The 20,175-nt window shown below is 48.7% G+C and overlaps 1 protein-coding gene across 2 annotated transcripts in view; it reads right to left on the bottom strand.

The window, feature by feature from the left end:
• LCAT (lecithin-cholesterol acyltransferase) overlaps positions 1 to 20,175 on the bottom strand; it is a 94,871-nt gene that overhangs the window by 69,760 nt on the left and 4,936 nt on the right. For both annotated transcript variants that reach the window (XM_063946239.1, XM_063946240.1), the window contains exon 3: positions 913 to 1,069. In XM_063946239.1, the coding sequence (XP_063802309.1) occupies positions 913 to 1,069 (157 nt within the window). The remainder of the gene's footprint in view (positions 1 to 912; positions 1,070 to 20,175) is intronic.

Here is a 20,175-nt window from a genome sequence, read left to right as displayed (position 1 = left end):
GCTGATACCAGTGTGGGAGACCCAGAGACTTTCCTCAGGAGACCAGGAAGGGAGCAGCACACGCAGCTCTCACCATCTGCTTGTGGTGTAACAGCGCTGATACCAGTGTGGGAGAACCAGAGACTTTCCTCAGGAGACCAGGAAGGGAGCAACATGTGCAGCTCTCACCATCTGCTTGTGGTGTAACAGCGCTGATACCAGTGTGGGAGACCCAGAGACTTTCCTCAGGAGACCGGGAAGGGAGCAGCATGTGCAGCCCTCACCATCTGCTTGTGGTGTAACAGCGCTGATACCAGTGTGGGAGACCCAGAGACTTTCCTCAGGAGACCAGGAAGGGAGCAACATGTGCAGTTCTCACCATCTGCTTGTGGTGTAACAGCGCTGATACCAGTGTGGGAGAACCAGAGACTTTCCTCAGGAGACCAGGAAGGGAGCAACATGTGCAGCTCTCACCATCTGCTTGTGGTGTAACAGCGCTGATACCAGTGTGGGAGACCCAGAGACTTTCCTCAGGAGACCAGGAAGGGAGCTGCATATTTACGTATGATAGATAGATAGATAGATAGATAGATAGATAGATAGATAGATAGATAGACATATCATTGCTAGATAGATATTTAATGAATTGATAGATAGATTATGTGAAGATGAATGTAAAGTGATTCAGTGCTCTTTTTCTATGAGTAAGGTACTTGTCCTCCCAACAATGGTTCTGGTACTCTCCTAAATTATATGCCTTGCTATAACTGTATAACAGCTTCCATACTCTGGACTGGTCTTCAGATGCTTATTGTATTAAATTGTAAAATGCCATCACTGATGTCTTTCTGCTTCTAGAACTAGTTATAAGAATTAGAGATGATATAGAAAATAAAGGTGTCTGCACTACGTGCCACTGAGTACTAATACTACCGTATGTTATCGATCCAGCAGTCTATTCCTAGTGGAAGGAACATATTTAGATTCAGCCACAGCGTGAAATAATCCTCGGTTTTGTGGTAGCACATCCTGTTCACTACCTCCTCCTTGTCCACTTTTGCTTCAAGCTGATTTCCAAAGCATCCTGGTACTGAAAGCATGAGAAGAGAAAGAGTTATCAGTAAGAAAGGCAGAGGTCACAACCAATCCATGCAGTAACACACACAAACAGGGGCAGATGTATTAAGCCTGGAGAAGTGATAAAGCAGTGATAAGTACATGGTGATAACGCACCAGCCAATCAGCTCCTAACTGTAAATTTACATATTGGTGCTGATTGGCTGGTGCGTTATCACCTTGCACTTATAACTGCTTTATCACTTCTCCAGGCTTAATATATTTGCCCCACTGGGTGGGATGTACCAACCTCTTGCGGTACATCCTACCACCCAATAAGAGCTGCCCTTTGTGATGGTCACCTCTCCCTGGACTGCTGGGTTTATGAAGAAGAACATCGTGCACATGGGTAGGGATTGCTTCCAGTATGTATATGTGTTATGATTACACTCAGTTCCGTAGTTTTATAGGTGGTGCCTTGTGAAGCTCATGCAAATTACCCACTGCCCAGCAGTCTTTTAGTCTCCTGCAGCCAAAGACTTTGCCTGTAGCAGCCACCTTTCCAGGGTGAATTAGGTCCTCCCCGTACTCGGATGCCCCCAGGTTTTATGTGTATACAAGGCGATTATCGGAGGCTGAGCAGGGGTAAATGCAGTAAAGTGAGATGTTCACCTGATACAACCTTACTACTGTGCTAAGGCACAGACTGAGGAGTGTGTTCCTAATGTAAACAAAATGTACTGTACGTATAACAATGCACTGAGTGTTGAAAGCAACGCCACTGAATATACGAATGATTGTGAATGCAACAATGCATAAGATGTAATAAGCAACTAAATAAGTATGAAAGCAACAATGCCCAAAGGTGTTATAAGCAACTAGACTGGGATTACATGCAACAATGCACAGGATGTATACTGTACAATAAAGAAATGCAGGCAAAGCAGTGTATGTGTGGAGACTCCACACCAAGACCTGAGTTCACGGCAGGCTGGATCAGATCAGGAATCAATCAGACAAGGTCTCACAATCCCAGCTTTGATACAGACTGACTGGTTCTCACACGAGCTGACAGGTTCTCACAAAGCAGGAACTAAGAACTATCACCAGCGTTTTGGGAGTGCACCGAGGGAGAATACAAATGGACTACACCAAATCACAGCCCTGATTAATAACTAAGTGCAGCTGCCCTGCTGCACGTACAATAGAGCTTAAGCTACGGGGAACACCTACTGCTTCCGGCATCCCCGTTGCCAAGAGTGCGGCGACCCCCAGCGACCGGCGTCAGCCTGTTGCTAGGCACTGGGCGGGGACCAGGAGACCTTGCGCCCGGCGTACGCCTGTTGCTAGACGCCGAGCGGGGGTCAGCGGGAGGTGCAGCATCCCGGCTCCTAGGTAACGTCTGGGACGCGCGCCTGCCAGCGCTAACAATATGTGGGACTAGGTGAAGTAAGACCAGATGTCGTGCGCTTATAAGATTAATGAAAAAAGGGGTACTTTCGTCACAAGTCTTCTGCTAAATACTTCATATAAATAGGATCCATATGTGGGAAAAAAAACAGAATTCCAAATATAGTGTAGTATATTCTAAATTTGAAAAATGAGTATACTAACTACGGATATTGTCAATGAAAATTAGTGATGTGCACCGGACATTTTTCGGGTTTTGTGTTTTGGTTTTGGATTCGGTTCCGCGGCCGTGTTTTGGATTCGGACGCGTTTTGGCAAAACCTCACCGAAAATTTTTTGTCGGATTCGGGTGTGTTCTGGATTCGGGTGTTTTTTTCAAAAAAAACTAAAAAACAGCTTAAATCATAGAATTTGGGGGTCATTTTGATCCCATAGTATTATTAACCTCATTTACCATAATTTCCACTCATTTCCAGTCTATTCTAAACACCTCACACCTCACAATATTATTTTTAGTCCTACAATTTGCACCGAGGTCGCTGGATGGCTAAGCTAAGCGACACAAGTGGCCGACACAAACACCTGGCCCATCTAGGAGTGGCACTGCAGTGTCAGGCAGGATGGCACTTCCAAAAAATTATCCCCAAACAGCACATGATGCAAAAAAAAAAAAAAAAGAGGCACACCAAGGTCGCTGTGTGACTAAGCTAAGCGACACAAGTGGCCGACACAAACACCTGGCCCATCTAGGAGTGGCACTGCAGTGTCAGGCAGGATGGCACTTCTAAAAAATTGTCCCCAAACAGCACATGATGCAAAGAAAAAAAGAGGCGCACCAAGGTCGCTGTGTGACTAAGCTAAGCGACACAAGTGGCCGACACAAACACCTGGCCCATCTAGGAGTGGCACTGCAGTGTCAGGCAGGATGGCACTTCCAAAAAATTGTCCCCAAACAGCACATGATGCAAAGAAAAAAAGAGGCGCACCGAGGTCGCTGTGTGACTAAGCTAAGCGACACAAGTGGCCGACACAAACACCTGGCCCATCTAGGAGTGGCACTGCAGTGTCAGGCAGGATGGCAGTTCCAAAAAATTGTCCCCAAACAGCACATGATGCAAAGAAAAAAAGAGGCGCACCAAGGTCGCTGTGTGACTAAGCTAAGCGACACAAGTGGCCGACACAAACACCTGGCCCATCTAGAAGTGGCACTGCAGTATCAGGCAGGATGGCACTTCAAAAAAATTGTCCCCAAACAGCACATGATGCAAAGAAAAAAAGAGGCGCACCAAGGTCGCTGTGTGACTAAGCTAAGCGACACAAGTGGCCGACACAAACACCTGGCCCATCTAGGAGTGGCACTGCAGTGTCAGGCAGGATGGCACTTCTAAAAAATTGTCCCCAAACAGCACATGATGCAAAGAAAAAAAGAGGCGCACCAAGGTCGCTGTGTGACTAAGCTTTGCGACACAAGTGGCCGACACAAACACCTGGCCCATCTAGGAGTGGCACTGCAGTGTCAGGCAGGATGGCACTTCCAAAAAATTGTCCCCAAACAGCACATGATGCAAAGAAAAAAAGAGGCGCACCGAGGTCGCTGTGTGACTAAGCTAAGCGACACAAGTGGCCGACACAAACACCTGGCCCATCTAGGAGTGGCACTGCAGTGTCAGGCAGGATGGCACTTCCAAAAAATTGTCCCCAAACAGCACATGATGCAAAGAAAAAAAGAGGCGCACCAAGGTCGCTGTGTGACTAAGCTAAGCGACACAAGTGGCCGACACAAACACCTGGCCCATCTAGAAGTGGCACTGCAGTATCAGGCAGGATGGCACTTCAAAAAAATTGTCCCCAAACAGCACATGATGCAAAGAAAAAAAGAGGCGCACCAAGGTCGCTGTGTGACTAAGCTAAGCGACACAAGTGGCCGACACAAACACCTGGCCCATCTAGGAGTGGCAATGCAGTGTCAGGCAGGATGGCACTTCAAAAAAATTGTCCCCAAACAGCACATGATGCAAAGAAAAAAAGAGGCGCACCAAGGTCGCTGGATGGCAAAGCTAAGCAACACAAGTGGCCGACACAAACACCTGGCCCATCTAGGAGTGGCACTGCATTGTCAGGCAGGATGGCACTTCAAAAATATTGTCCCCAAACAGCACATGATGCAAAGAAAAATGAAAGAAAAAAGAGGTGCAAGATGGAATTGTCCTTGGGCCCTCCCACCCACCCTTATGTTGTATAAATAGGACATGCACACTTTAACGAACCCATAATTTCAGCGACAGGGTCTGCCACACGACTGTGACTGAAATGACTGGTTGGTTTGGGCCCCCACCAAAAAAGAAGCAATCAATCTGTCCTTGCACAAACTGGCTCTACAGAGGCAAGATGTCCACCTCATCATCATCCTCCGATTCCTCACCCCTTTCACTGTGTACATGCCCCTCCTCACAGATTATTAATTCGTCCCCACTGGAATCCATCATCTCAGGTCCCCGTGTACTTTCTGGAGGCAAATGCTGCTGGTGAATGTCTCCACGGAGGAATTGATTATAATTCATTTTGATGAACATCATCTTCTCCACATTTTCTGGAAGTAACCTCGTACGCCGATTGCTGACAAGGTGAGCGGCTGCACTAAACACTCTTTCGGAGTACACACTGGAGGGAGGGCAACTTAGGTAGAATAAAGCCAGTTTGTGCAAGGGCCTCCAAATTGCCTCTTTTTCCTGCCAGTATACGTACGGACTGTCTGACGTGCCTACTTGGATGCAGTCACTCATATAATCCTCCACCATTCTTTCCATGGTGAGAGAATCATATGCAGTGACAGTAGACGACATGTCAGTAATCATTGGCAGGTCCTTCAGTCCGGACCAGATGTCAGCACTCGCTCCAGACTGCCCTGCATCACCGCCAGCGGGTGGGCTAGCAATTCTTAGCCTTTTCCTCGCACCCCCAGTTGCGGGAGAATGTGAAGGAGGAGATGTTGACGGGTCACGTTCCGCTTGACTTGACAATTTTCTCACCAGCAGGTCTTTGAACCTCTACAGACTTGTGTCTGCCGGAAAGAGAGATACAACGTAGGTTTTAAATCTAGGATCGAGCACGGTGGCCAAAATGTAGTGCTCTGATTTCAACAGATTGACCACCCGTGAATCCCGGTTAAGCGAATTAAGGGCTCCATCCACAAGTCCCACATGCCTAGCGGAATCGCTCTGTTTCAGCTCCTCCTTCAATGTCTCCAGCTTCTTCTGCAAAAGCCTGATGAGGGGAATGACCTGACTCAAGCCGGCAGTGTCTGAACTGACTTCACGTGTGGCAAGTTCAAAGGGTTGCAGAACCTTGCACAACGTTGAAATCATTCTCCACTGCGCTTGAGTCAGGTGCATTCCCCCCCCTTTGCCTATATCGTAGGCAGATGTATAGGCTTGAATGGCCTTTTGCTGCTCCTCCATCCTCTGAAGCATATAGAGGGTTCAATTCCACCTAGTTACTACCTCTTGCTTCAGATGATGGCAGGGCAGGTTCAGGAGTGTTTGCTGGTACTCCAGTCTTCGGCACGCGGTGGATGAATGCCGAAAGTGGCCCGCAATTCTTTGGGCCACCGACAGCATCTCTTGCACGCCCCTGTCATTTTTTAAATAATTCTGCACCACCAAATTCAATGTATGTGCAAAACATGGGACGTGCTGGAATTTGCCCAGATGTAATGCACGCACAATATTGCTGGCGTTGTCCGATGTCACAAATCCCCAGGAGAGTCCATTTGGGTTAAGCCATTCTGCGATGATGTTCCTCAGTTTCCGTAAGAGGTTGTCAGCTGTGTGCCTCTTCTGGAAAGCGGTGATACAAAGCGTAGCCTGCCTAGGAACGAGTTGGCGTTTGCGAGATGCTGCTACTGGTGCCGCCGCTGCTGTTCTTGCTGCGGGAGGCAATACATCTACCCAGTGGGCTGTCACAGTCATATAGTCCTGAGTCTGCCCTGCTTCACTTGTCCACATGTCCGTGGTTAAGTGGACATTGGGTACAACTGCATTTTTTAGGACACTGGTGACTCTTTTTCTGAGGTCTGTGTACATTTTCGGTATCGCCTGCCTAGAGAAATGGAACCTAGATGGTATTTGGTACCGGGGACACAGTACCTCAATCAAGTCTGTAGTTGCCTGTGAATTAACGGTGGATAACTTAATCACGTTTCTCACCGCCCAGGCTGCCAAGGCCTGAGTTATCCGCTTTGCAGCAGGATGACTGCTGTGATATTTCATCTTCCTCGCAAAGGACTGTTGGACAGTCAATTGCTTATTGGAAGTAGTACAAGTGGTCTTCCGACTTCCCCTCTGGGATGACGATCGACTCCCAGCAGCAACAACAGCAGCGCCAGCAGCAGTAGGCGTTACACTCAAGGATGCATCGGAGGAATCCCAGGTAGGAGAGGACTCGTCAGACTTGACAGTGACATGGCCTGCAGGACTATTGGCTTTCCTGTGTAAGGAGGAAATTGACACTGAGGGAGTTGGTGGTGTGGTTTGCAAGAGCTTGGTTACAAGAGGAAGGGATTTAGTGGTCAGTGGACTGCTTCCGCTGTCATCCAAAGTTTTTGAACTTGTCACTGATTTATGATGAATGCGCTGCAGGTGACGTATAAGGGAGGATGTTCCGAGGTGGTTCACGTCCTTACCCCTACTTATTACAGCTTGACAAAGGCAACACACGGCTTGACACCTGTTGTCCGCATTTGTGTTAAAATAATTCCACACCGAAGAGGTGATTTTTTTTGTAATTTGACCAGGCATGTCAATGGCCATATTCGTCCCACGGACAACAGGTGTCTCCCCGGGTGCCTGACTTAAACAAACCACCTCACCATAGGAATCTTCCTTGTCAAGTTCCTCCTCAGCGCCAGCAACACCCATATCCTCATCCTGGTGTACTTCAACAGTGACATCTTCAATTTGACTATCAGGAACTGACATGCAGGGGGCGTGCAAATGGTGGAAGGCGCCACCTCTTCCCGTCCAGTGTTGGGAAGGTCAGGCATCGCAGCCGACACAATTGGACTCTCCTTGTGGATTTGTGATTTAGAAGAACGCACAGTTCTTTGCTGTGCTTTTGCCAGCTTAAGTCTTTTCATTTTTCTAGCGAGAGGATGAGTGCTTCCATCCTCATGTGAAGCTGAACCACTAGCCATGAACATAGGCCAGGGCCTCAGCTGTTCCTTGCCACTCCGTGTCGTAAATGGCATATTGGCAAGTTTACGCTTCTCCTCAGACGCTTTTAATTTAGATTTTTGGGTAATTTTACTGAACTTTTGTGTTTTGGATTTTACATGCTCTCTACTATGACATTGGCATCGGCCTTGGCAGACGACGTTGATGGCATTTCATCGTCTCGGCCATGACTAGTGGCAGCAGCTTCAGCACGAGGTGGAAGTGGATCTTGATCTTTCCCTATTTTACCCTCCACATTTTTGTTCTCCATTTTTTAATGTGTGGAATTATATGCCAGTATCAATAGCAATGGCCTACTACTATATATACTGCGCACAACTGAAATGCACCACAGGTATGGATGGATAGTTTACTTGACGACACAGAGGTAGGTACAGCAGTGGCCTACTGTACCGTACTGCTATATATTATATACTGGTGGTCAGCAAACTGTGCAAAACTGAAATGCACCACAGGTATGGATGGATAGTATACTTGACGACACAGAGGTAGGTAGAGCAGTGGCCTACTGTACCGTACTGCTATATATTATATACTGGTGGTCAGCAAACTGTGCAAAACTGAAATGCACCACAGGTATGGCTGGATAGTATACTTGACGACACAGAGGTAGGTAGAGCAATGGCCTACTGTACCGTACTGCTATATATTATATACTGGTGGTCAGCAAACTGTGCAAAACTGAAATGCACCACAGGTATGGATGGATAGTATACTTGACGACACAGAGGTAGGTAGAGCAGTGGCCTACTGTACCGTACTGCTATATATTATATACTGGTGGTCAGCAAACTGTGCAAAACTGAAATGCACCACAGGTATGGATGGATAGTATACTTGACGACACAGAGGTAGGTAGAGCAGTGGCCTACTGTACCGTACTGCTATATATTATATACTGGTGGTCAGCAAACTGTGCAAAACTGAAATGCACCAAAGGTATGGATGGATAGTATACTTGACGACACAGAGGTAGGTAGAGCAGTGGCCTTCTGTACCGTACTCCTATATATTATATACTGGTGGTCAGCAAAATTATGCACTGTACTCCTACTATATACTACAATGCAGCACAGATATGGAGCGTTTTTCAGGCAGAGAACGTATAATACTGGTGGTCACTGGTCAGCAAAACTCTGCACTGTACTCCTCCTATATAATACTGCTGGTCCCCAGTCCCCACAATAAAGCAGTGTGAGCACAGATATATGCAGCACACTGAGCACAGATATGGAGCATTTTTCAGCCAGAGAACGTATAATACTGGTGGTCACTGGTCAGCAAAACTCTGCACTGTACTCCTCCTATATAATACTGCTGGTCCCCAGTCCCCACAATAAAGCAGTGTGAGCACAGATATATGCAGCACACTGAGCACAGATATGGAGCGTTTTTCAGGCAGACAACGTATACTGGTGGTCACTGGTCAGCAAAACTCTGCACTGTACTCCTCTTATATAATACTGCTGGTCCCCAGTCCCCACAATAAAGCAGTGTGAGCACAGATATATGCAGCACACTGAGCACAGATATGGAGCGTTTTTCAGGCAGACAACGTATACTGGTGGTCACTGGTCAGCAAAACTCTGCACTGTACTCCTCCTATATAATACTGCTGGTCCCCAGTCCCCACAATAAAGCAGTGTGAGCACAGATATATGCAGCACACTGAGCACAGATATGGAGCGTTTTTCAGGCAGACAACGTATACTGGTGGTCACTGGTCAGCAAAACTCTGCACTGTACTCCTCCTATATAATACTGCTGGTCCCCAGTCCCCACAATAAAGCAGTGTGAGCACAGATATATGCAGCACACTGAGCACAGATATGGAGCGTTTTTCAGGCAGACAACGTATACTGGTGGTCACTGGTCAGCAAAACTCTGCACTGTACTCCTCCTATATAATACTGCTGGTCCCCAGTCCCCACAATAAAGCAGTGTGAGCACAGATATATGCAGCACACTGAGCACAGATAGGGAGCGTTTTTCAGGCAGAGAACGTATAATACTGGTGGTCACTGGTCAGCAAAACTCTGCACTGTACTCCTCCTATATAATACTGCTGGACCCCAGTTCCCACAATAAAGCAGTGTGAGCACAGATATATGCAGCACACTGAGCACAGATATGGAGCGTTTTTCAGGCAGAGAACGTATAATACTGGTGGTCACTGGTCAGCAAAACTCTGCACTGTACTCCTCCTATAATACTGCTGGTCCCCAGAATAAAGATATTTGCACTGCAGCTCCCTGAAACAAAGTGAGAGGACGCCAGCCACGTCCTCTCACTATCATTTCCAATGCACGAGTGAAAAATGGCGGCGACGCGCGGCTCCTTATATAGAATCCGAATCTCGCGAGAATCCGACAGCGGGATGATGACGTTCGGGCGCGCTCGGGTTAACCGAGCAAGGCGGGAGGATCCAAGTCTGCCTCGGACCCGTGTAAAAAGGGTGAAGTTCGGGGGGGTGCGGATTCCGAGGAACCGAACCCGCTCATCACTAGTAATCATGCATGGGAGCAAGTAATGACTGTGGATGAGAGACGTAGATCTTGGGAAGAGCAAAGGAGCCAAGTTAGGAGCAGTAGCAGATCTTGCGACGGGCAAGCAGGACTTTTGCCCGGGGCGCCGCCTTCCGGACGGCGACATCCGGAGGGCGCTGCACCATGGCAAGATCCGCTACTGCTGTGCCCCCACTGCCCGCTGTGTCCCCCGCTGGTCCCGCTGTGAAGGGAACTAGACGCTGCGCGTCTAGTTTCCCTTCGTGTAGAGGACCTTTGCTGTGCGGTGCGCGATGACGTCATCGCGCACCGCACAGCATTTCAGCGGTGCTACTCTACTGTACAGGGGGCGGAACTGACCACACCCCCTGTATGAAGCCACGCCCCTATTTCCCACCCGAGGCGCAAAAAGGGCTAGAACCGGCCCTGGTTGGGAGATTGAGCGAAAGAGATGTATGTTGTAGTATGGTTAATAGCCTTGTGTGTAAGTAACAGTATTTTATATTGAATTCGGTAGAATACAGGCTACCAATGAGAAAAATGTGATGTTGATGAAAGGCGATAGATTATTACACTGTATTGGTCTAGGTAAACAACAGCCATATAGACCTTCACTAAGTCAGGATCTAAGGGCATTGAATAAAATTGCATTTTCCAGTGGTGTCTGATCCAGCCACCATTTTGATGCAGATTCCCGCAGACACCCCATAGATCTATGTAGTACCTTTTTCTCAGTGCCAATACATGATGATTCTCAATACCTGTTTGCTTTTACCTACAAGGGAGTTCAGTATACCTGGACTAGATTAAGTGAAGGATATATAGACAGTCTTTCTTTGTACTCGCAATACTTGAAAAATAACCTGCAATCTTTTGTAGCAACAGATAGCTCAGTCCTTATCCACTATGTGGATGACCTCCTGCTGTGCCCCAAATCATTTGAAGCATCGGCGTCCGATACTAAACAGTCATTGTGTTTTCTTGTAGAAACAGGTCATAAGGTGTCACAGGACAAAATTAAATGGGGCACTGACAAAATTAAATACCTAGGTCATTACTTGGCACTAGGCCAAAGACAGTTAGACCCTTTAAACCACTTAACTGACGATTTTTCCCTTTGAAATCGCTAACAACATTGTTTTTTAAAATTTATTTTATTTAATAAAGTTTAAAAAGTATTTTTTTTTAAATATTTAAACATTATATTATGCACATCTGCAAAACGGATCTCCTTGTCAAAAATCGGGAGACAGGGTGGGACAGCGCAGTTGCATGAAATCTGACCATGCCAGTTAAGTGGATTTATTAATGTATTAACAAATTATTTAAACAGTTACAATAATATTGAAAGCTGCAAGAACCATGGAAGGATACTTAACCAGCACGAACACTCAACCCGGCAGGGTGACAGGGAGATAGTGGATGACTGATGAGGCATGGTGACAGGGAGATAGTGGGTGTCTGGGGAGGCAGGGGTGACAGGGAGATGTGTGTGTGACTGGTGAGGCAGGGAGATAGTGGGTGACTTGGGTGGCAGGGGTGACAGGGAGATAGTGTGTCACTGGTGAAGTAGAGGTGACAGGAAGATAGTGGGTGACTGGTGAGGTAGAGGTGACAGGAAGATAGTGGGTAACTGGGGAGGCAGGGGTGACAGGGAGATAGTGGGTGACTGGTGAGGCAGGGTGACAGGAAGATAGTGGGTGACAGGGGAGGCAGGGGTGATAGGGAGATAGTGGGTGACTGGGGAGGCAGGAGTGACAGGGAGATAGTGGGTGACTGGTGAGACAGGGTGACAGGGGGATAGTGGGTGACTGGGGAGGCAGGGGTTACAGGGTGATAGTGTGTGACTGGTGAGGAAGAGGTGACAGAAAGATAGTGGGTGACTGGGGAGATAGGACTGATAGGTAGATAGTGGGTAAATAGTGAGGCAGAGATGGCAGGGAGCAAGTGGATGACTGTGGACATAGTAGGTGACAGGGAGATAATGGGTGACTGACGAGGCAGGGGTGACAGGCAGATAGTGGGTGACTGGGGAGGCAGTGGTGACAGGGAGATAGTGGGTAACTGGTGAGGCAGGGATGACAGGGAGATAGCATGTGATTGTTGATGGAGGAGTGACAGGTAGATAGTGGGTGACTGGGAAGACAGTGGTGACAGGGAGCGAGTGGATGACTAGGGCATAGTAGATGACAGGGAGGTGTTGTGTGACTGTTGATGGAGGAGTGACAGGTAGATAGTGGGAGACTGGTGAGGCAGGGTGACAGGCAGATAGTAAGTGACTGGTGAGGCAGGGGTGACAGGAAGATAGGGTGTAACTGATGAGGCAGGGTGACAGGGAGATAGTGGTGTGAGGAGACCAGGGAAAGGGATGTCTAGGACTTGCTTTCATGTTAAAAAGGAAAGAGTTAATCCTATGGCCCAAGTTCTGAGTTCTTAAATTGTAGCCCTCAGTCTGCAAAAGTCACACACAGGAAGTATCCCAGAAGCAGACAGCAAGGGAGTGTTCCTTTTAGAAAAGCCCTCCTCCTTCCCCTTTGGAAAGACTGACAGCATGATCCACCAATCAGAAAGGAGGAGAGAGAAGGAACCAGCAAGGGAGAATTGTGGGAGGGAGGAAGTGGCTGGGGAGAAGGAGACTGTGTGTGTGTGTGGAGGTGATGGTGCACAGCTAGACTCACTGGAGGTTGGGGTGTCATCCCCTCTCAGTGTCATCAGCGACCAGCCACTCTGTGTGCCCTGCTACAGCTGTCATTACTGCCCAGGCCTGGAGGAGATATACAGCAGCTGGTAAGGACTTTGCTGAACTCTGAGTGGACATTATTAGTATAACCCTGCTTGCTGTTCACTGGATTTCTGGGTCTCCCTGAATAAAGATCACCTTGATTTTCATTATAACCGGCTCCACAGTGTGATCCCTGAACCCCAGGATACCCAGGTCACCCGGTATCCTCACATTTGGCGGCAGCGGTGGGATATCACACAATTCCTGTAGTGTTTCCAGGGAGAGAGTTTCCAGGGAGCTAATACACAAAGTATCAGCATGGAGAGTCAGCCAGCAGTTGTGGCCAGCAGTCAAGGGGAGAATGCAATGAGAGAGCAGGAGAAGTTTTACCGTACAGCTCGGAAACCTCACCTACAAGGATTTTGCTGGATGAAGGGAATTACTTATGATGGGACTGAGACCAGGGAAACTCTGGTACTTCGGTTGTTGGAGTGGGATCGGGGGCACCCAGAGGATCCTGACCACCTGAGTGACGATGAAGAGGGACCAACAGGCAGTGGTAGTAATTCATCCAATAAGTTACCAGAGTTGACCGATGCCACTCCTGCCATACTGCAGAGCTTGCTGGGGGCGCTAGGCGAAGGTGCGACCCCACAGGAGAGAGCTGGAGTGATCCAAGCTATACTAGGAGTACAAATTCCTGCTGGCAGTGGAATTCCGGAGTCCCCCCGAAGTTTTGAACAAGAGAAGCGACGCTTGGGATTTAAGGATGTTCCCACATTTCGGGAAAATGAAACAGACATTGACACTCACCTCCAGATCTTTGAAAATCTTATGGGGGTGCATGGAATAGAGCCAGCTGACTGGCCAAAGTACTTGGAGCCAAGTCTCACTGGCAGGGCTCTGGAAGCCTATCGGGCCCTAACCCCCCAGGAATGTGGAGTCTATGCCTTTATAAAGAAAGCATTGCTTGCTAAGTTCCAGATAACTGCAGAATCTTATCGTCTTAAATTCAGGACACTGAATAAAGGTGGAACTGATTCCTACCAAGAGTTTGCTAGTCAGCTACGGCAAGCCTGTGGGAAATGGCTTGAAGGAAGACAGGCCTCCACTGTGGAGCAGATTGGCAACTTAATTGTGGTAGAACAGCTAATGATTAAGATGGCACCAGAGGTACGGGAGTGGGTCGCAGACAGGAAGCCCAGTACACCTGAACAAGCTGCGGAATGGGCTGATGAATATATAGCCAATCGTCCGCAATGGAGAATCTTCAGTGCAGCAGGCGGTACAAGAACCCCACGAGTGGAGAAGCTCTCTGACAAAGAACCGCAAGTCAAAGATAGTAATAAAGAAGGCCCTATCAAAAACATCACTTATCAGCCACCCAGATTCAGAGTGGCTAACCCAGAACCTCAGAAGTGTTATCGCTGCAATCAACCAGGGCACTTGCTTAGGGACTGTCCACGCACAAGAGGGCCATTCCCTGGGGCTAGACCAGCTCCAGTCTCTGTGGTATGTTACCCCACGGAGGATTATGGTGAGGAGGTCGTCCAGTCAGATATGGATGGGATGATGGGTGGGGTGTATATTGTGGACTTGGTTCTGGGGGAGGAGAAGGCTACTCCCTGGAATATGCGAGGGCACCTACAGACTGTGATAGTGGAGAACCAGCCTACCCAGACAATGGTGAGTGACTCTAGTTCATTGTCCAGTACTTTAGAGGTAGACTTGGGGGAGGTGGACCGGAGTGAGTTCCGACAGGCCCAACGGACTGACCCCTCCCTGAGCAAATTGAGGAGCACAGCCGAACTGGGGTTGGAAACAGCTGATGGAAGTAAGATAGTGTGGGAAGAGGAATTACTGTACCGAGTGGTCATCCCTCGGCCCGGACAGGAAGCAGTCATGCCTACTAAACAGTTGGTGGTACCTACACAATACAGAGCACAATTACTAGCTCTTGCCCACGACATCCCTGCAGCTGGCCATTTTGGCACCCGGAAAACATTGGCCCGACTGTTGCGGAATTTCTTCTGGCCACGGATTTCTAGAGACGTTAAGCAGTATCGGGACACCTGTGATACCTGTCAGAGACTGGGAAAGCCCCAACAGAAAGCTTTTCTGCACCCATTACCTATTATAGGGGAGCCCTTTGCCCGTGTTGCCATAGACCTAGTTGGACCATTAGCTATTCCCAGTCACACGGGCAAGAAGTACATCTTAACACTGGTGGACTTTACGACATGTTACCCTGAAGCCGTGGCCCTGTCATCCATTGACACGGAACATGTTGCGCAAGCACTGACGGACATATTCAGTCGGGTCAGATATCCACAGGAAGTCGTCACAGACCAAGGGCCTCAATTCCAAGGTGAACTAATGCAAACCCTGTGGGAAAAGTGGGGGGTTCGGCCTCTTCGGACCACCCCTTATCATCCTCAGACCAATGGACTATGTGAACGATTCAATGGAACGCTGAAAAGACTCCTACAAGCTTACGTACAGTCCGAGGGGAGGGACTGGGAGAGAGCCCTGCAACAGCTTCTATTTGCTTATCGGGAAGTTCCACAAGCATCTACCGGATATTCCCCGTTTGAACTTGTGTACGGCCGGAAAGTGCGGGGGCCCATAGACCTGGTCAAAGAGAGTTGGGAGGGAACTTTCCAAGAACACCAGCAGCCCATTTTACAATATGTAGAGAACATGCGGAATCGGATGAGAAGATTGCTACAGTTAACCCAAGAGCATCTCTGGGAATCACAAGAGAAACAAAGGGAATAGTACGATGCCCACGCTCAAGACCGTGAGTTGAATCCAGGGCAAAAGGTCATGGTGCTTATCCCAGTGCGTAGAAACAAACTGCAAGCCACCTGGGATGGACCGTATACAGTGGTAAGGCGCACCGGACCGGTCAATTATGTGATCGCCCTGGATAAGGGAGGGAAGCGCCTACGCACCTTCCATATAAATAGAATTAAAGCTTATAGAGATCGTCAAGTAGCGGCCATGATGGTATGTTGCCCTCCGATGGAGACACCAGAAACTGATCCATTGCCTGACCTTTTGGGAGCTGCTAAAGAGAATAAGGGAGTGGAATCAGTCCAGGTGGGACTACAATTGAATACGGCACAGCAGCAAGAGATGCAGAGGATCTTAGAGGCTGAACAAGCCCAGTTTTCATGTCAACCTGGTCGAACTCACCTGACCACTCACCATGTGGACACTGGGAACAGTAAGCCCATCCGACAAGTCGCTTACCGAATGACCCCAGATGTTATGAGACAGGTGAAGACTGAGATCAAAGAGATGCTAGCTTTGGGGGTCATTGTGCCATCTAAAAGCCCATGGGCCGCTGGGGTCGTGTTGGTTCCCAAGAAAGATGGGACTACACGGTTTTGCGTGGACTATCGCAAATTGAATGAAGTAACCATAACTGATGCTTACTCTATGCCCCGTATCGACGAGCTACTGGACCGGATTGGAGGGGCCAAGTTTGTCTCAACGCTGGACTTAAGCAAGGGTTACTGGCAAATCCCACTTACCAAAGAAGCCCAGGAGCGTTCTGCCTTCATCACGCCCATAGGACTCTTTGAGTGTACTACCATGCCTTTCGGGATGAAGAACGCCCCTGCCACATTCCAGCGAATGATGAATGACCTACTGGAGGGATGTCAAGACTTTGCACAAGCCTACCTCGATGATATCGCCATCTTCAGCCATACCTGGGCAGACCATTTAACTCATGTGGCAGAAGTGCTCAAAAGGATCTGACAGGCCGGGCTCACCATACGCCCAGATAAATGTCAGATGGGGATGGCTGAGGTTCAGTACCTAGGACATCGGGTTGGAGGAGGATCTATTAGACCAGAACCGGCAAAGGTGGAGGCTATTGTCAACTGGCCCCGACCTGTCAACCAGAAGCAAGTGCGGGCCTTCCTTGGGGTTGCTGGCTATTACAGAAAATTCATACCACATTACAGCACCGTGGCCAAGGCCCTAACGGACTTGACCAAAAAGAGATATGCTCGGAAGATCGAATGGACTGTTGAGTGTGAGCAAGCCTTCACCATCTTAAAAGACACGCTGACTCGAGCCCCAGTGTTGGCTGCCCCTGACTACGATAAAAAGTTTATTGTGCAGACAGACGCTTCGGGGTGTGGACTTGGGGCAGTGTTGTGCCAGGTGGGAGAAGATGGTAGGGAACACCCAATTGTGTATCTATCTCGTAAGCTAGCTGACCGAGAGATAGCCTATGCCACTATTGAGAAGGAGTGTCTAGCCATAGTCTGGGCCTTAAAGAAACTACAACCTTATCTCTATGGTAAAGAATTCACTGTTATTACTGACCATAACCCGTTAAATTGGCTAAATAGAACCTCAGGGGAAAATGGGAGGTTGTTGAGGTGGAGTTTGGCGTTACAAGGTTTCAACTTTTCTATTTCTCACAAAAAGGGACGAGACCATCACAATGCTGACGGGTTATCCAGACGTGAGGAAACAAATGCCAGACTTCGCAGACCTTCGGGCCGAGACAACAGTCAGGACTCCAACATTGGGATCATGCCTGTCTCCTCGATTTAAGAAGGGGGAGGTTTGTGAGGAGACCAGGGAAAGGGATGTCTAGGACTTGCTTTCATGTTAAAAAGGAAGGAGTTAATCCTATGGCCCAAGTTCTGAGTTCTTAAATTGAAGCCCTCAGTCTGCAGAAGTCACACACAGGAAGTATCCCACAAGCAGACAGCAAGGGAGTGTTCCTTTTAGAAAAGCCCTCCTCCTTCCCCTCTGGAAAGACTGACAGCATGATCCACCAATCAGAAAGGAGGAGAGAGAAGGAACCAGCAAGGGAGAATTGTGGGAGGGAGGAAGTGGCTGGGGAGAAGGAGACTGTGTGTGTGTGTGTGTGTGTGTGTGTGGAGGTGATGGTGCTCAGCTAGACTCACTGGAGGTTGGGGTGTCGTCCCCTCTCAGTGTCATCAGCGACCAGCCACTCTGTGTGCCCTGCTACAGCTGTCATTACTGCGCAGGCCTGGAGGAGATATACAGCAGCTGGTAAGGACTTTGCTGAACTCTGAGTGGACATTATTAGTATAACCCTGCTTGCTGTTCACTGGATTTCTGGGTCTCCCTGAATAAAGATCACCTTGATTTTCATTATAACCGGCTCCACAGTGTGATCCCTGAACCCCAGGATACCCAGGTCACCCGGTATCCTCACAAGTGGGTAACTGGTGAGGCAGGATGAGTGGTAGATAGTGAGTGACTGGTGAGGCAGAGGTGACAGGAAGATAGTGGGTAACTGGAGAGTCAGGTGACAGGAAGATAGTGAAAAACTGGTGAGGCAGGGTGACAGGAAGATAGTGGTTAAATTGTGAGGCAGGTGTGACAGGGAGATAGTGGGTAACTGGTGAGGCAGGGTGACAGGTAGCTAGTGGGTGACTGGGGAGGCAGGGCGACAGGAAGATAGTGCGTCACTGGTGAGGCAGGGTGACAGGAAGATAGTGGGTAACTGGTGAGGCAGGGTGACAGGGAGATAGTGGGTGAATGGGGAGGCAGGGGTGACCGAAAGATAGTGTGTGACTGGTGAGGCATGGGTGACAGGGAGACAGTGGGTGACATGGGGATAGTGGGTGACTGGTGAGGCATGGGTGACATGGATATAGTTGGTGACTGGGGAGACAGTGGGTGACAAGGAGGTAGTGGGTGACTGGGGAGGTAGGGGTGACAGAGAGATAGTGAGTGTGCTTTCAGAAAGATGCATGTGACCCTGTCCCAGTGGTTTCCCTCCCCGGCTCCCCGCACTCCTCACCCCGTGGTCCGGCTCCCTCTGTGGGCAGTGTGGCAGGGGTGCGAGCACTCTCGGGAGGTGGCAGCGGTCAGTTAGCAGTTGGGATGGAGAAGGCAGAGGCGGCACTTCCACGTGTGCCACTCTACACGACTGCATAGCCAGCATAACAGTCGGGCCGGCCCGGTGCATAACCCATTCCTTCCAAATATCCCAAATTAGGCTGAACCATCCCGATTAGCAGGCCACAGAGAGGGCAGGTTTTTCAGGTGGATGGGAGGAGAGTGTGGGTGGATCATTGGTGGGGCTTATTTGTTCCAGTTTCACGTGTCTAATGTTAGGAGGACTAACTATCCGTCTGACTGTCAAAACAAGTGATAAACAGGCAATAACATAACCTAATGCTGGAAGTATAGTCCGTAGGGAAGACCCTGGCACATGGCCTGGAATTGTTCCATTATCCTCTCTGCAGTATATTCAGATGCAGTACAGGCCCAACACTAGTGAGTGGCATATGAGACAATCATGTACTGGCTGAGCCCTCAATTAATCATTACTGAGCAAGTGGAGAGGTTATCTCTGAGATCAAGGCCACCTGAGGTTTCGCAATCGCTGCAGAACTGGACACGTCATTAACAGAAAACTTCCCAGTGGTCACAGGATACATCTATGTGCTACTGTCCGGTATTTGGAGGTTACAAGATGCATGTATGTGCTGCTTTCTGGTGTCTAGTGGTTACAGGATCTAACAAGCACTAGACAGCCTGGAACCTCTATGGTGCAGGACGCACAATCTAACAAGCACAAACATCCTGGGACATCTATGGTGCAGGACAGACAATCTAACATGCACTAGACTGCCTGGAACCTCTTTGGTGCAAGGAAGACAATCTGACAAGCACTATACAGCGTGGAACCTCTATGGTGCAGGGCAGACAATCTGACAAGCACTATACAGCCTGGAACCTCTGTGGTGCTGGGAAGTCAATATTACAAGCACTAGACAGCCTGGAACCTCTATGGTGCAGGGCAGACAATCTAACAAGTACTATACAGGCTGGAACCTCTATGGTGCAAGGCAGACAATCTAACAAGCACTAGATAGCCTGGAACCTCTATGGTGCAGGACAGACAATCTAACAAGCACCACACAGCCTAGAACCTCTATGGTGCAGGACGGACAATCTGACAAGCACTATATAGACTGGAACCTCTATGGTGCTAGGAAGAAAACCTAGCAAGCACTAGACAGCGTGGAACCTCTATTGTTTGTGTAGGACAATCTAACAAGCACTAGGCGGCCTGGAACCTCTGTTGTGCTGGGAAGACAATCTGACAAGCACTATACAGCCTGGAGCCTCTATGGTGCTGGGAAGACAATCTAAACAAGCACTAGACAGCCTGGAACCTCTATGGTTTGTGGAGGACAATCTAACAAGCTCTAGACAGCCTTAAACCTCTATGGTGCTGGGAAGACAATCTGAAAAGCTATAT

Source organism: Pseudophryne corroboree, chromosome 11, assembly GCF_028390025.1.
Source record: "Pseudophryne corroboree isolate aPseCor3 chromosome 11, aPseCor3.hap2, whole genome shotgun sequence".
In the NCBI taxonomy this organism is placed as follows: Eukaryota; Metazoa; Chordata; class Amphibia; order Anura; family Myobatrachidae; genus Pseudophryne; species Pseudophryne corroboree.
Note: the sequence above shows the minus strand (reverse complement) of the source record. Positions and strands in the feature narration are given on the sequence as shown.